The sequence below is a fragment of the Paralichthys olivaceus genome, chromosome 9, assembly GCF_024713975.1.
Source record: "Paralichthys olivaceus isolate ysfri-2021 chromosome 9, ASM2471397v2, whole genome shotgun sequence".
Taxonomy (NCBI): Eukaryota; Metazoa; Chordata; class Actinopteri; order Pleuronectiformes; family Paralichthyidae; genus Paralichthys; species Paralichthys olivaceus.
In genome coordinates, this window is record NC_091101.1 from 17,784,957 (window position 1) to 17,802,255 (window position 17,299).

The window sequence follows — 17,299 nt, forward strand, 5'->3', positions numbered from 1 at the left end:
GGGTGGGGCTTGGAGGCAGCGGCTTGAAAGGACGATGTAAGCATATTGATCACAGCACACATGACTGAGCACATGTTGCAACCATCCTTCCCCGAGCCTCGCTCCGTCTCTCTTACAAACTGTCCACATCGCATTTATAACACAGTGCAGTCAGGAGGCTCGCAGCTAAAAAAAAACCTAAACACATACTAGATAGCGGCAGAGAAAAAAGAGGGAATGACGAGCAGCATATGATGAAGGCAGCAGAGGTGGACAAAGAGGTATCACCTGAATGAATGAACACACATGTCATCTGTATGTGCGGTTGAGCATGCACGTACAAACACATCTGCATATGAACTGTGTATGTGGGCATGTTTAGAACATCTAGGAGAAAAGAAACCTCTCCCTTTGAATATTACATAATCTAATATATATTTGAAAATTGGAATATTCTTTTTGAGCCAATCGATTGCTAGTTTTCTGTATCAGAGGGATTGCAGGAAGAGGAATACAGGAAGTTAATATGCAACAATGAATTCACAGCTGAGATATAACAGCAGTGCTGGTATACATGGCAGTAAAATGTAATATATAACTTCAAATTGTGAATTTTGGACATCAGGTTTGTTTCTTTTTGTGAAGAAATGCAATGCTTCTCATTTAAGAGTTAACATTTCAGTTAGAGCAAGCTAATACTTGGGGGGTATAAAACCTATATTAGTACTTCAAAATCTCTGCATATACACAGTTTCTGTGAAGATTATGTATAATTTTAGTTGAGGCTGTGTAGTTTTGGTGGGACTCAATTAGACAATCATTTCCGAGGGTGTCACTGGCAATGTCCTTGTATTGGATCATGTTTGATGTCGATTTAATCTGCAGTTTATAACACAATAAAACTGTCACCGACATAAGATTATTTTACCATGGGTGATGCAGTGCCAAGCAGAAGAAGCAATATTCTGTTACTGGCTTTTGTTTAGTGGCTACACATTAATACCAGAGACAAAAAATTATCTTACCTCCACGCCAGAACATAAAACCTGCACTAAGATGCTCCACTCTCGGTGAAAATTGAAAAACCCTTTTCGTCATTAATACTGAAACAACTTATTGTCACAAAGAGTGAAACAACACTGTGCAGCAGGGTATGTTGAAGTGTTAGCTTGTAATTACACTCTGACACTGACCAAATTTAATAGCTGCTCCTATCCTGCAGAAAAATACAATAACAGCAAATTGGTTTCAACCCGAAAGAATAGCCTTGTCGTAAAAAACATACGTCCATGCACACACATATATGTATACACACACACACACACTAACACACACACACATATATACATATATATATTGTGTATGCATGCGTGAGAGTTGGCTATATGTGTGTGCAATCATTGATAAATACTGTGTCCAATTAAACAGCTTGGACTGGAGAGATCAACAGCATGAGGTGATTTATCTTGTGAAATGAAAGCAGTGACCTCTGACCCTCAGTTGACAAATGAAAAAGAAGGGCCTGTGATTTATGGCGAACTTATCCTTTTGTACAGAGATGCTTCTACGCGTCCCACCTCACAGAACCCCCGCCCCCCTCTCAAACAATATCAGCTCGGCATCAGCCTGCACAACCCTTATTACATAAACCCACCTGGACCCTCTGCACAGGCCGTGTATTGAGCTTTTCAGTCATTTCGAGGCACTTCTCAGAGAAGCTGTGTGACTATGCTCCTTCGTCACCTGACCGGATGCGGCGCCATAAAAGGACAGTCGGCAGTGAGGCAGCCTTAAAGAGGCAGCTCCGTTTATCAACACGTACTAAGCTGTTCTTACTGTAGCCTTAACTAACTGTAAGAGGGGGTGAGGAAGCAAGTCTTATAAGTCTCTCTCAGGCATCATTACATCATGACAGAACAATCCTTCCCTCTACAAATATCAGATATTGAAATTGATAAAATGCAGAGAATCAACACATAATACTGCTACTGCTCAATGAATCAGAGCTTTGTGACGTGTGCAGGAGAAGTGCAATGTGCATAAGAGATACTCATCAGTTTTATACTGAAAGACAGAGTAACCTGCCGGAGAGCAACAACAAATGTCTCCCAGAGGTGCAAACACAGAAAACAAAGGCTACATGGCTATGACTCCCAATAAGAGGCCTCGGAGCTGCTCCATCACACACACATCACACAGAGCACCTCCGACTGACGGAAAAACAAGAGAGGAGCATACACAGGGAGGAAAATGAAAGAGGCAATAGAGGGAAATGAGGGAGATGGGGAAAAGAGGAGAGTGGGAGATTGTATCAGAGCTGCATGGGTACGGAACAGACATTTCACATCGATTTTGTGAGTACATGAGAAGAGAGGAGCGGATAGAAAGAGAGCTGAGAAAAGGGTAGCAAGTAGGAGGTTAGGAGATGAGCTGCAAACCGAACAGGAAGGTGAAAGCAATTGATAAAGTACGATGAAGATGTAAGGTGTACGTCCACGATAAGACGCCATAGCTGCGGAGAAACGAAGCTGAGGTGCCCTGTGTGTGGGCAGAAATGTGATGACTAGAGGGGGCATTATTGAAGCATGGTGCTGAACAGAAGGGGGAGTAAAAATAGAGATAAGAAAATAGAGAGATGCGGAGAAAACAACAAAGTGTTTATGTGTCCATGAATGCACGGGAATGAAAAAAAAGAACTGTGTATGTGTGTGTGTAATTATCCATTCACCTTGCCACAGAGAGCAATGCATGTGAAATCACTGTGTGCTTGCTGAGTGTGCATCATCACAAATGTGCTCAATGTGTGTGCGGTGTAAAAAAAAAAAAAAACGTAGCAGGGAGAAAGAGCGAGAGCGAAGGAAAAGGAAAAAAAAACAAAGATGCGAATTAGAAGAGGAATGAAAAAGACAGGATGAAAAACAGAAAAGCGAGGAGAGAGATAGAGAAAGAGAGAGAGAGAGAGAGAGAGTCGGAGCAGTCTGTAGGGATGCAGGCGGGGGAGGAATGTGGTTTCCATGGCAACTTGAGGAAGGCTGAGCTCTGGGTGTCCGTTCCAGCTCTGCACTGCACCGGCCCTCGCCTCTCAGCCGCCTTGCTCTCTCTCTCTCTCTTTCTCTCTCTCTCAGCCTCCCCCACTATATCTCTCCTTCCTCCCTCCCTCCCGATCCTTGCACCTCCTCAGCTCCTTCACCTCCCTCCTTCATGTGATAGAGGGAGTCTCTCTCACACGCAACACACACATACACAGCTCTGTATTATCCACACCAGAGTCAACCTGTGTTGTCACCATGTTCTTATGAGACATTATCATACAAGCACATTGAATCCATGAGCTCAGTGCCTGCCTCTCCATCTCCTTTACTCCCGTCCTAGCCCCCAGATCCTCATGCCTCCCCCCACTGCACTAGTTCTGGGCTCAGCTGAAAAGCCAACGCCTGCGGCCCCTCTGCTGCCATGTGCCACTGGCCGTGTTGTAATGGGGAAGGCATGTGAACACAAGGGCCCTAAGCAATACTGAAGAACATGGCAAGCCTATAAGACATGTCTCTGTCATAAAGAAGGAGGACTGTGCTAGTTACTCATGAAGGCATCACATCGAAATATCCCTAATGGCTTCCTTGCCAAGAGATAGGTAGGAAATCAGGTGAACAAGTGATTCTGCTCTTTCCGATCATTCACGCACAGAACCGATTTCTACTATAACCCACTGAACTCAGATGAATGTTCCTGGATAAACGGGCATTACTTCTTCTGCAACAACGAAGTTAAAACAGCGCGTTGCATCACAATATGTGGGAAGAGCCTCTCTCCCATCCACGAGAGTGAGCGTGTGTGTCTGCTTGTCTCTGTCGCTCTGTTTGAGATATATACGTAAATCTCATAAACTCCATTGTGAACAAAAAAGACATAGCAAACCCCAATCGCTGCACGGGGTCCAAAGAACCTCTGACCAGTGACGGAGGGCATGCGGCACGGCAATACGGGACAATACAAGGACACAATGTGTGGGCCTGTACCGACGCCGAAGCACCGCCGTCAACCATCTTGAGGTCAGTTTTCTCGTGACATCTTTACCGGCTAGTGTCACAAAATCAGACTGCCAGACAGCTCACCTTGTTTGTTTAATCCATGCAGAAATCAAAGTGTAACCATTTAAGATCTCAAGTTCTATGGAGTCAACATCCAGTCAAATTGCAGGAAATATGGTCCCAAGCATTCATTCTCTTCATGACTTATGGCCTTGAATAATCAGCAGAATAAATGGGTTTGTGGAGCATTATGACGTCACAGTGACCTTTGACCCTGTAAATATAAAATGTCATCACTTCATCATTTTATTCTGTAAACATCTGTGCTACATTGTGGCATAATAACGTATAAATAATTGATCTATGGCCAATTTAGTGTTTTGTTTGCACCAGATGTAATGAAATTGAGAGATTTCTACAGTAGAATATACATTTGGACAGAGCCGCTTCCCCGTGTCCAATCTCTATGCTAAGCTAGGCTAACTCTCAGCAAGACAGCACTGAGTTATTGGTTTAAAACGTTGATTTTAGCTCACTGATAGTAAGAGCCTTGAGAAAAACATAAACTATTATCTGTAGTTGAAGAGAGTGACGAACAAAAATAACTCCTGAACTTCTTGGATTGTTTAATAGTTTAACGGTCGTGTCTCTGCATAAACGAAATGTTGCGAAGTTCATCAACCTTTGTGAACAGTAAGAGAGATGTGTCATGATGCTGGAGCTCGCTCTTTGGAGAATGTGCAATTATCACATCATCAGGATCTTTTGTTGTTGGAACATTGCTTCTCTTCAGCCTTACTAGAATCACTGTGGTGATGCCTTCATGAGACGCTCAGTAAACCCGTTTGCTTTTTGTCACTCACCTTTGGCATGTCGACGTGGGAACGGGTCACCAGGCCAGAAACTCGCTCCACTTTGTGAGGGCTCCTCCTGCTGGTCACTCGCACGCGAGACACACCCTCCTCCTCGTCCTCCTGATCCTGAAGGACACAGACAAGAATGGTGAAAATCTGATTTAAAAAAAAAACTACTCCAACAATGATCAGGACATTGTTGATACCATAGATGACAACCACTGCAAACATCTGCAAAGAAGTGGCTTCACATTTTGGGAAATATGCACTTTTCTTCTCAACAGCAAGTCACAACAAGTGAAGACTTGAGCTTAAAAATACATAAATATGTACTTTCTAATCTAATTGTCAGCAAAGAAGTGAATAGAAACATTGCGTAAAAATATGTTAAACTATTGCAAAAGGATACATCGACGCTAGTTCATGAAAACCTGTATTAACAGTCAGCTGTGACAGCAGAGCAGCACAAAACTCAATATTTTTAGCCTAACATGACAAATCGAACTCAACAGCAAATGTTTCACTAAAATAAAAATAATTTAAGTCCGACACGTATCGGGAGCGGCCGTGGATCACAAGGAACTATGGGTCGTTCGCAAACAAAAAGCCGTTGGTTTGATCCCTGGCTCCTCAAGTCCACGAGCCAAACTGTTTTGCTCTGTAAGTTTGTGTGTGAATGGGTGAATGTGGGTCGTAGTGGTCAATGGGGTTTAGTGGTCGATGACTAGAAAATACAGCTCATTTACCATTGACATGTTGAGATGCAACAACACAACAGCAACTGACACCTTCTACTGACTGTAAACATAAACAAGAGACACTTACTTATCTACCAGCAGAGGGCAGCCTTTAGAGCGAGCTATCACATGTACAAAGTTACCAAAAGTGTAAAACAGGCCCAGTGATTTTCCAAACAAGGGGTAACTTCCTTTTTAAGTGAGAGTTACTCTTGTGCTCAAGTTTAAAATCTAAGTGTTTCATTACACACCCCCAAGCAAGCAGGGTACTCCACTTGACAGTAAAAATAACCATTAAAATTACATCAACACAGAACCTCACAATAACTGTGTTTTGCTACACTGGTGTAGTAGATCAGATACACTGTGTTATTTCAGATGGGATGAAGTGAGTTTTCCTTTGACGGCTCCGTTCCCACACCACCACCGCCACCGCCGCTGCTGCTGCCGCTCTGTCTAAAGCCATTTTCAGACATAACCTCTGGGTAAAATCTAAAGAATTGGCTGTGGAGTTTACCCGCAGTTTGCCTTTCACACATGCACAACAAAGCACGAGATTCTCTGCACAGACGCATTCACAACAGCAACAAATCCTCTGCATTATTCAGAGGAGAGGTGCAGCAGCTGGGTGCAGCCGGCAGAGGCAGGAAGTGACGTATTAACTCCGCTGTGGAGATCACGTGATTTTCTTGACAACAAACAGACACCGGTGTCGGCTCTTATCACCTCAATCTGTCTTGGCGTCTTCGTCGGTGTCTTCTACACGTGCCATTAATTTTCGCGTCAACCCCCCCACACTCGCTCGCAGTCAATCCAGTAGGGGATCCCCTGCTGTGTTCACACATCGACTGGATTTCTACGGACATTATAGAGGCCAGACAGAGAAAGTCTGCAGAGACTACAGAGCGTCTCACTTTGACATTTGCGTTCACACATGCACCTCCTCCAGAGAGTCAGTGCATATCTGAAAGCAACATAATAGTGGCAGTTTTTTTGTGGCCTTTGCATTATACACACAAACACATTCTGCAGACATATTCAAAATGAGCAGCTCAATAAATAAATATATCACATAGTATTTAAAATGTATTCAGTATTCTAGTTTTTTTTTTTTATTAGTCCATTACTCCATGATTACGAAACAATAAAACCAAAACTAACACACCGGAGTGTTCTTGCCATCAAAACACAAGTTCTTCTGTAATCATAGATTCAATAAATCTACTAAAAACAGCTTCTTGTCTGCTCTCATTTGTTCTCTGAAGGAGCCATTCTTCACTCTCACCTGCTTCTCTGCACCAAATCAGGGAATTTGCAGACTCATTTAGTTTCCCTCCCATCCTCCACTCAGGTGACAGCATGGCCAGAATACTGATGAGCACCTCACTGGGTGTCCATTAAGCAGCACTTGCTCTCTCTTCCTCTCTCAAACTTCCCACTATGACTGCTGCATCCTTCCATCACCTCCTCTCTCTCTAGGACTGTGCCTGGGCCCCACAGGCAGCTGTGATCCAGAGAGGAGTGGATGGAGGGGGGGGGATCAGGAGCCATGCTGCACCGAATTAGAGGCTAGACAGGGCGGATGACAGAATACACTGAGAGGAGCTTAGGACGGCAGAATAAAGTTCAAGCAGCAGTTACAGTTTGTGGTTTGGTTTCTCTATGGGATCGACAGATGAGGAACACACACACTTCATGCAGCTGTTGATTGACTCCCTTGCTGGGCCACTTCAGTGAGTGTAGGGAGATGTGTTGAAAGATTGTGAAGTACATCAGGCAGATAATAATTTGGTTATTCAGATCTGCATTACATTGCACAAAATACCATGATAATAGTATCATCCCCATAAATATGATTTTGATTTATTAAGATCCATCCATGATTCCTGGGGAAATCTGTAGTAAATATCAAAAAATACTCAAAATTTTATAGAAAAGGATTTTTTTTTAATTTTATTGATTGTCCACTTGGTCCATACCTGTGTCAAATTTTAATGGTTTCTTTCTTGACCCATGCTTCCACCTAGTTAAGTAGAAATCCCTTCTGTTTTTGCATAATCCTGCAGAGTGATAGAAATGATAACTTCTTTGGCAGAGGTCAAAAAATGGTTTGTATTAGATTATTGAAATAGCTAAATGTAAGAATGAGTCAGCTAATAGTAATGGGTAGATAACAAAAGTACAAAAACACAAGTCAACACATACATGGCTTGGGACTAAGTTTGTGATGGATAAATGGTTAAAACTGAAAAATGTAAATACATACTGTAGTTGACCAGAAGTAAATGATAAAAACAAATCTATAAATCTATATATCAACTTTTATACAATTAATTAAGTAGCATCTAACTAATTGATTTGATATTCAGACAAAAAGGGACTTTGTGCAGATAATTTCCATTATATGATGAACAGAAAACAGATTGTTAACACGTTCCCTAATTTTGTCCTTAAAAACAAGGTCACAAAACACACGAGTATCCGTCTTTTCAGTCACTCAAGTTTTACGTGCAGACGAGCGACCACAACCTGAACAACACACTTTGCTGCACTAAAACATCCATTTAATAACAGTCCAGTGAATGACAAGTTTATTGCAGCTCCCCTGCTCAGCTGACTGCACATAATCCAGTTCAAATTTAGCACATGAATTTCAAAAACATATAGCCATTAAGGGATTGACTGGAGGGAGGGGGGGTGTTAAGCATGAAGGAATAATGTTGGATTAAAGTTTTTATCTTGTGTGAGGATTGAATTGCGTAATTTCAGCAGCACCTTTATATTATAGGCCTGGAAATCGCGGGCACACACATGGCACTGTGCCTGACTTTAAAAAATGTTGCATATACTTGAAATATGCATAAGGACACTTATGCAAAAGTCCATTTATCGGGCTATATCTGAAATCGAGTAAAGATCCAAACATTCAGAGTGGCTCAGTCAGATCTCCATAATTAACCCATACTGATGAGTGTGCCAGAGATCTAAACACCCTGCTGACAGTAACCCAGTGGTTAGAAAGATCTTCACTGTGTCAATTCATCAGCAATCAGAAGATCCCGAACGGCCGCAGAGGAAATGGATGACCCATGGAGCACAGTTTTAAGGTTTGTGGAACAGGCTAAAGAGTTGTAACAACTAAGTACAACCAACTAATGACTTGTAACCATGAAAGCATTTAAGGTTTGGTTGCTAAGTTGTTTGTGAAACACTTCCTGTCTTGAAATCCTCTTCAGGTCCTGCTTGCTATCAATAAATAAAATAAAACAATAGGACCGTGTCTGTGGCCCTTGCTGGATTGTAATAAAGACGACCAATCATTTCATTCAGACAGAATGAATCAGGTGCAGGTTTTTTAAGTGTAGCCTGCTCTCGTTGAGCTTCTCCAGGATTACCAACCCCAGCTTTCACATACACATGAAGAATGTCCAGTTGCACATCAGCAAAGATCTGATCTGATCATCTGATTCATGGTCAACAGCAGTTGTCAGTCACTTCCATTGTGATTATGTTTCTGTTGTGTGGCTTTTGTTGTTGTGTTGCGGCTTTCGCTTTCAAGGTTTCTATTGATCCACTTGTGTGAGACGTCTGATTTTCATCTCTTCAGTTGTACTGCTCTGTGTCCTATACACTTAAAAATATATTCTAAATATCTCCATGTATCCATAATGAAAAGACTGGCTGAGAGGAGCCCACTGATGAGCAAATGGTAACCGGTACTCTTTGACTCTTTGTCTAATTTCCCTCTTCTCCTTCTACCCATGTGTCCCTCGCTCCAACTTCTCCTCCGCCTCACACTCACTCACCAGGTTGAAGTCATCGCTGCCGTGACTCACGATAACATCTTACCCATGTAGGAGTGTGAGGGACACAGGTAGTGACACCATGTGTTGGCCGCTGTGCCTGTGGTGCAGCCAGGAGGCAAAGTGCAGCACACAACAGTACGTGCTACACTAGATACACTGTAAACATGTATTTTTATGGTAAACGGTGTAAATATTTATGTTTATTTTTCTCCATAATCTATAATGTGAAACTTGAAAATTACCTCCCACGCATTCTGCCTTCTGTCTTCTTTCACAACACTGTCTTCTGAGTTCTGCTTCAAGGTCACCTCGTAACACTCTTGAATATCTGTGAGAAAAACACAATAATTCTTTACTTGGATCGTTACAAATACAACAAGCAAGTTTTTTTATTGAGTCATATTTTCTTGCTCTTAACTTCTCAGTCTTTGAAAGTGCACTGCTTTAAAAACCACTGACCAGTCATGGGCACATTGGGAGATGTCTGTTTGCCTCAGTGGAGCAGCAGGTGAAAACGTGGGGGTGGGAGTCGTCTGTTTACATGGAAGTTATGTCTCCACATTTGAAAGTGCTCTTCTTATCCTGTTGCTGAACTACAGTGTTTGAGTCAGACTCCAACTGAGTAAATCATCAGAGTGCTAGAGGGCCACATTTTAACATCTCATACCTGAACAACGTGCATCGCAAACAAAACTTCTCCTCCTCAGTTTCACCACAGGTCATTTTCAGTCTCTTTGCACTGAAGCTCCATTTTAGGGTGAGGGTACACATGCTCCCACACATGTCGAATAAATGCAGACACTGCCCCCTAGTTGAGCAGTGGGAAATGTTGAGCCTGTTGCATTTGATTTGAGTGATGCAGACATGAAATATGGATTTTACAGAAGTTTTTAACTGAACTTTCACATCAAAGCTGTGTATGATGATGCATCAATGCTAACGTAATTGTACAAGCAGTAGAAATAACTTACATACACATACAAGAGGACACAGCAAATAAGAATCTAAGGGTGTAAAAGCAGAATAAAGATATCATAAAGAAAAGATTATGTAAGAACTAGAGATCGGCTTTATTTGCCAAGTATGTGTACACATGGAATTTGACTCCGGATTAGCATTGCTCTCAATGTACTTACATAGAAAACAAAGATACATCACTATTCTATCCTTAACATTAGTGTAAAGCAAAAAAAATAACCTTAGTGTGCAAATCAGCTGCTCTGTATGTTTACAGAGATTTGGTCATAAACCAAAGTGTTATTTAACAAACTACACTGAAAGAAATGATCAGGGATCACTAAAGTTAAGAATAATGCATCCTGAGTGTAGCACCAATGTCTACATTTTATTTTATGACGATCCAGCCTTGACCAAAATGACCTACTAACAGAAAACATAGCAAATGAATGGCGCTCAGTAGAGCACATACTAAGGCCCAACAGTCCCCGAAAATTCAATCAAGCTGCACCACATTTCACACAAAAAAGTAGAAAGAAATCCTGAATCTGCCCCCTGATCCAGATCCACACCAAAATTGAACGGGTTCTTCACTGACACATACGTCTTCCTTCCAATAGGTTTCATTGAAATCTGTTCAGTTGTTTTTGTATAATCTTGCTGACAGAACAAACCAAGCAGAGGTGAAAACATAATAATTAATTCATGAACAATATCTAATCTTGACCACTCAGAGACAACCAGCTTCTCCCTACAGTTTTCACATGAAGTCACTCACTGAAAGTGAATAATACATGATACTCCACAAGAATCACAAAAACACAACACGTATGACATCAGCACTGATACGTCATCGCCACATGTTCTTTAACTCCTCCTCCTTCTGCCCTTTAAAGTTTCTCTCCCCTGACTGAACTCCACTCTGCCCCCCCCCCCTCCGCTCGTCTCCACTCATCACCTCTTGGCTCGTTACACGCCCATGACCTGTGGTCACCTATTGAGTGGCAGCCATTTGATGAGGATGCACTGGGACAATTTTGCTGATGTCACACGTGGGCCTGGTTACTGCACTGTTTGCAAAAAGGAGGTTGCTAGGAAGTTTATCAACTTCCCAAAGTTCAATGTCGGGGCAAGACAGACCACATGACCTGACATCCAGGGAAACCTGTTACATTTTTTTTTAATGAACTCAATGTGAATCTTTGTTTGAAACAGAGACTCAAATAAAGGAATGCACTCAGATTGTGTGTGTGTGTGTGTGTGTGTGTGTGTGTGTGTGTGTGTGTGTGTGTGTGTGTGCGTGCGTGCGTGCGTGCGTGAGACAGAGAGATAAGAGTGAAGACGTCCCAACAACGTGCCCTGAGAACAAAAGTGTAAGAATGGAGCATGTGACTCATCGCTGTGTCTGAATATGGAGGAGTGAAGCCATGTGTGGGCTGAGGAGTTTGTTGCCCAGCTCAGCAACCTCACTTGCACAAACTTTTTATATACAAACAGTCACACACACACGAGCACACTGCAGGTAGGCCTACATAAACACATTTACATAAAGACAAATACCCACAGCATGAGTAAGCCTCCTTATTGCTTATATGCCAAACTATCAAGATACACAATAAACTGTTCCACCTATAAAATCACCAGTGTGTAACTTATCACATTTTCCAGAGTTTCACTTTCACATATGAAGAACGCAGCAGTCATTTGTGTTCTTACATAAAGTCCCTTTGGAAAATGTCAGGAAAATGTGCGTACTTCAGTGCATGTCTAAAGGCAGCCCACGTCTGACATATTTGTTAAAATGTTGCTTAGCTCAGCTTAAAATAAATCTTGAATCTGTTGCATCATGCAGGATGTGCTCGGACACCTGGCTTGCTTTCACACAACCAACACTTCTAATTATATCGCTCATCTATTCCTGGCAGAAGAAACGAGACAGAGAAAAGTGCTCAATCAGGTCTTGAAGTGTTTTAAGATCAGGATCAGGATTCACAGTCACACAAAGTACAGAGTTATTTTTTTCCACATCTGTGACTTTCTAAAAAAAAAAAAAATCTCTGAACTGTTCCAACCCTCGCAGACCACATACATTCCTAACCACGGAACAAAATACATAATCAAAGCCAGAAGTCTCTTTCACAGGACTTACTCCCAGATCTTTTTTAGGGTCAGCTTGGTCGGAGGGCTGAGCCTTTTTGTCACAGACATGGGTGGGGTGGGGGTTCCTGCACGTTCTCCCTGTCCTAAAAACACACTTGTGCATGGATCAGTGTGTCTGTGTGAGTAACAGGCCTCCGCTTTACGTCCTGTACCTTTTCAGCTGTACTGAAGTCATCTTTGTATTGGCTGGCTGGGTGAATCATACTGAAAAACAAGTGGTGACCCTGGTTCTTCACATGGTGACGAGCAAACTACAGCTCACATTCAAAGAAAAATAGGCCACGATTTCCCGGCAGGGCAAACAATTCACCCCCTTGTTGCTGCCTCGATAAAGTGTCCCCCTGGAATTTAGGGTCCCTTGTAATTTAACATGTGTCTGTCCGTATGTGGGTTCCAACTCCCCATGAGCAGCCCCCCCATGCCTCCCACGGCATGTTTGTACACTGGAACAAAAGGGTGGATGCACAGTTAAGGCAACCTTTGTTCGTGACTGTGCAACCGCACAGACATCCAATCAAGTGGCCAGTACTGAACCTTCCCACACTGCATCAAACACCTCTTTACTTCCCACAGTGCATTGACGTTGGAGAGATCTCTCAAAGATGAATACTGTACCGTCATGTTGGCAGATCAACCTATTCAAATCAAGAAAGATGCATCTTTTTAATCAGAGAACTGTCTCATCTGATCACAAAATATTCAAAACCCTGCTTTAAAGTTCCAGCAAACAACACTGTGAGAAAAATAGAGCCGGATCACATGGCACGGAGCATGCAGAGCAAACAAAACAGGAGAGGATAAGAGGATGAGTAATGTTAGTATAGCACTGTATTCCTGTTTGTACTGTGAGCCGGCTGCTCCTCCACTCCTGCCTTTTCTGATGAGAACCACATGTTGAAAGAAGCAGGCAAAGCTTCATCGGGCCTGCACCTGACAAGCACCGACCATATCATTTCGTCTTCATCCTCTAACCCTCACAGTGCACCGATGATCCAAAGAGCCAGGAGTTTTAAAGAATAGAGTCGGCATTGAAGCCAAGAGCACTTTACTGTCCTGTCGGCCTCTGGCTCGTGCCCGATTGAACATTCTTTGTTAGGAATGTTTGGAATCCTGATTTGGAAAACTAATCCTCCTCGAGTCTCCCTCACTTCACCATATAACAAGATATATCAGGTATATATCATCGAGCCATTACAGAGACTGTCCCTGTCCTCTGCAGAGATATGTGACCGTACAAATGTCTCATAAAAATGTTCTCTGGACATGTTATACAAAATTGTGCCAACATAGAGGAGAACATAACTGAGTGTTACTCTATAGTTTGACTCACTTCAGAAACCAACAAATGTTTCAGATCTCTCAGAGCTCGATGGAAACCTTGTCAGTATAGCTCATTTTAAGTCACACTCCAATTTAAACCTGGATTACGGTGTTAAGACTGAAAAATATGAAGTAGAAATATGTTCTATAAAGGTCCTTGTTTGTTCAAACAGTTGCTTTTAGCTGACTAATACAGTGAATCAACAGGTCAGTATATAACAGTTGTGCTCAGCTCGCTGAAGTTGCACTGACTGCACAGAGCACTGCTGAGAGTTAGATGCTAAAATCAGCATGCCAACACGCCCATGCTAATATGGTGATGTTGAGCAGGCCCACAGGTAACTGTCTGCTAATCAGCGCTAAACCCAAGGCTCAGTTAAGGCTGCTCAGAATGTAGTTTGTTTTCCAGGTATAGAGCCATAAATCCAAGTACTGAACAAATACAAAATTTAACCTGACGATGGTACTGCATTAAAAGTCGGAATATCAACATATTATTCGCCTTCAGCCTGAACGGGACAGACATCTCCGCAAACTGCAGAGAAAGCCTAGACCCAATTCTCCAGACTTTATCCACAGGTCATGTCTGAAAGCAAATCATTCCTCAGCTAAAAGTGAAGAAGCTTAAAAATAATAATTAAAAATAGATCCGATGAGTCCCTATGTCTTGTGCTGTTTCACACAAAAGAAAAATTCCCTCAGTGTAAAAAAAAAAGAAAAAAAAAAGCCATACAATATTTTTTGAACAGCTGCCTGAGCGGCCCTTCCCCCTCAGATCCCCCGCAGTGAAGCGGCAGTAGGTCAGCAGTAGCATCAGCAGACCCACGGGCAGGCATCATTATAACATGGCTGTGGTAATTAGAAGGACCACTCAACCACTGATCAAAGTGAAGTAATGTGCTTTATCTGCTTTAGAAGGAGATGAGGTCAAGTTTCCCACTGGCTTCACTGAACCCTTCACCAAAACACCAAACTCATCATTGAGGTGGAGCTGGTGCCAATGAAGAACACTGACTCCAGATCAGTGTAACTATACGCACACTTCAGGATTACTAGAATCAATGTCGTCAGCTGCAGCTTCAGGCTACATCCACACTTCTATGTTTTCAACTCTGCTACAGACGCGCCTGGCGTCCACACTGACCTTTGGAAATGCTGTTGGCCCTATTTTAGTTTGAAGAGTCCGCTGCAGCGTTTTAGTCTGGACGAGCAGAAAAAGAGATATTTGGAAACAATGACGCAGACACTCACAACTGCTTGTTGATTGGGTCTTTTCGGTCATGACGTGGCATTTGCTGATTTGTCAGGCTCCTATCACATGACCCACTTCTTGAAGAATCGGAAGAACGCGACATGGATAGGTTACAAGCGTCGTTGTCAGTTTATTTCAGCATTTTGAACGCATTGTGATATGTGTTTTCAGGTGGGTCAGTATGGACGGGGATTCAAATTGATACTGAGACGCTGTGAAAAAAAGATTGTTTTCATTTTAAAATGCATTTTTCAAACTCAAACGTAGTAGTGTGGATGTAGCCTCAGTAGATGACTGTTTCTGTTAGAGGTGAATTAACTGCTTCAGTTTCTAAGAGCAGTGATTTGTATCATGTTGACATGAGGCCATAAAGTTAAAGCTAACGAGGGAGGAATTGCATTTTCAGACTGTGACAAGTCTGAACCTATGAAAACTCCATTTATAGATGGACTGTGTTTTGTGTGTGAGGCTTTATTGAGATTTCATTACAATCTGAGTATGTTGCAGGGGGGGGGGGTATACAGCAAACCTTTGTGAGGCAAACTGAAAGGCCTCTTTCATAACATCTAATAGGGAAACATTTAGACTCAGTTAACTTCTCACACAAATCAATACAACCTGACCCTGTCTGCGTCTCTTGTCTGCCTGCAGCCAGACCACTTCATTACAGAGTAGAGTGCAACGTGAGCTACTCTGAGCAAAACTACAGCAAACAACAAAAACACTTTACTCATAAAGGAAGAAGAGCAAACAGGAAAAGTTATTTTGAAAGTTCACCCTGTTTTGAAAGATGAACTTCCTCCAGAATGAGCAGCTTCACAGTATTTTTCTTACCGAGAAGGGCCTGGAACAGCTGGCTTCCCAAGATGGCCGACACTTTACCCACACTGGTCCTCAACGTGTGCTCCTCTGGACTGGTGAGGTTGGCCTGGTACTTCCTGAGCAGCCCCACTGCCCGCTCTGTGTCTGCCTCACAAAATACATACAGGTCTCAGCTCAACAGTATCAAATACATAAATATTTTAATATATTTCAAGATATACAGGGACACAATATTATAATATGTCAATGTCAACTTCACTGTCATTTCGGCCATATGTAAAGGACATAGACGATAGATATTGAAATGAAGATTCTCTCTTTCGCCGTTGTAAACATATAAGTAGAAATATAAGTACTCAACATATAAGTGCACAGCATAAGTATGCAGTCAAAAAGGCACAGGGTATATAGGATATGAACTGCAGTGTATGGTAGTGGTGAATGGTACAAAATACTGTAGATTGAGCAGTGCAAGTAGTTTATGGCTATGGTGCAGATAATGTACAGTAGTGATACAAGAAAAATACTTATTTTACTCGACTAGCAATACAAATAAAAAGTAAACATGTATTACGAAATGAATCATTCATAAAACATGATGAATGATAATTAAGTTGGTTCCAAGAGCATATAAAAATCTAAATATTTAAAACCTAAACATATATTTATTTAGTTGTGTTGCATCTACATAAAGCTCTGTTGTCTGTTGTATTCTGCTGCACAGCACATTAAAGGTACTTTCCTCTTCAACACAGCTGCTGGTTGAACCTGGTGGGTGGTGAAGAGCACAGCACAGAGATGATGCACATCACTGAGGTAAATCTGCTGCTTCACACTGTTTCTGTCTGATCCTCAACATTTCCATGAAAACCCCAGAACAGTCCTGAAGTTCCACAAATAAAAAGTGTTTCTCAGGGGGTTGTATACCTGAGGTTGGTGGGTCAGTCTCGTGGATTGTTGAGTAATGAACCTAAAAACTTTAACTCTGACAGAAGTTCACTCTCAAACTTTCCGGGGTAGTCACAAGTAACGGTACTCACCATATTTATGCACCATGCTGTGGCCAACTCGAAAAGTCATGGGAACTACAGAGCTTGTTTCTCCTTCTTTAGAATCAAAATAAAAGCAGCAATAATCCTCAGGAGCGGTGGCTCCAGCTTCTTCACACACAAGTGAGATGATTTAAAATCCAGTCGCTGGACACTCCCCGCCTGTCTGTCTGTCTGTCTGTCTGCGTGTGTGTGTGTGTGTGTGTGTGTGTGTGTGTGTGTGTGTCTGTCTGTCTGTCTGTCACACACTCCAGGGCGTGAAGTTGTGACAGGAGCAGATTGTTTACTTCATGACAACTTTCCAGAAGTTTTGGGGCAAAACGGTCCTGGAGCGT

The 17,299-nt window shown here is 42.2% G+C and overlaps 1 protein-coding gene across 2 annotated transcripts in view; it reads right to left on the reverse strand.

Annotated features, from left to right (window-relative positions):
- Nucleotides 1–17,290, reverse strand: part of dlg3 (discs, large homolog 3 (Drosophila)) — a 74,484-nt gene extending 57,194 nt beyond the window's left edge. Inside the window, exons 1-4 of one of the 2 annotated variants that reach the window (XM_069532183.1) lie at nt 16,956–17,290; nt 15,928–16,059; nt 9,647–9,732; nt 4,871–4,987 (exon numbers count right to left, since the gene is read on the reverse strand). In XM_069532183.1, the coding sequence (XP_069388284.1) occupies nt 4,871–4,987; nt 9,647–9,732; nt 15,928–16,059; nt 16,956–16,995 (375 nt within the window). In that variant the 5' untranslated portion in view covers nt 16,996–17,290. The remainder of the gene's footprint in view (nt 1–4,870; nt 4,988–9,646; nt 9,733–15,927; nt 16,060–16,955) is intronic. The other variant, XM_069532184.1, reaches the window with a different exon arrangement.
- Nucleotides 17,291–17,299: the final 9 nt, after the last annotated feature.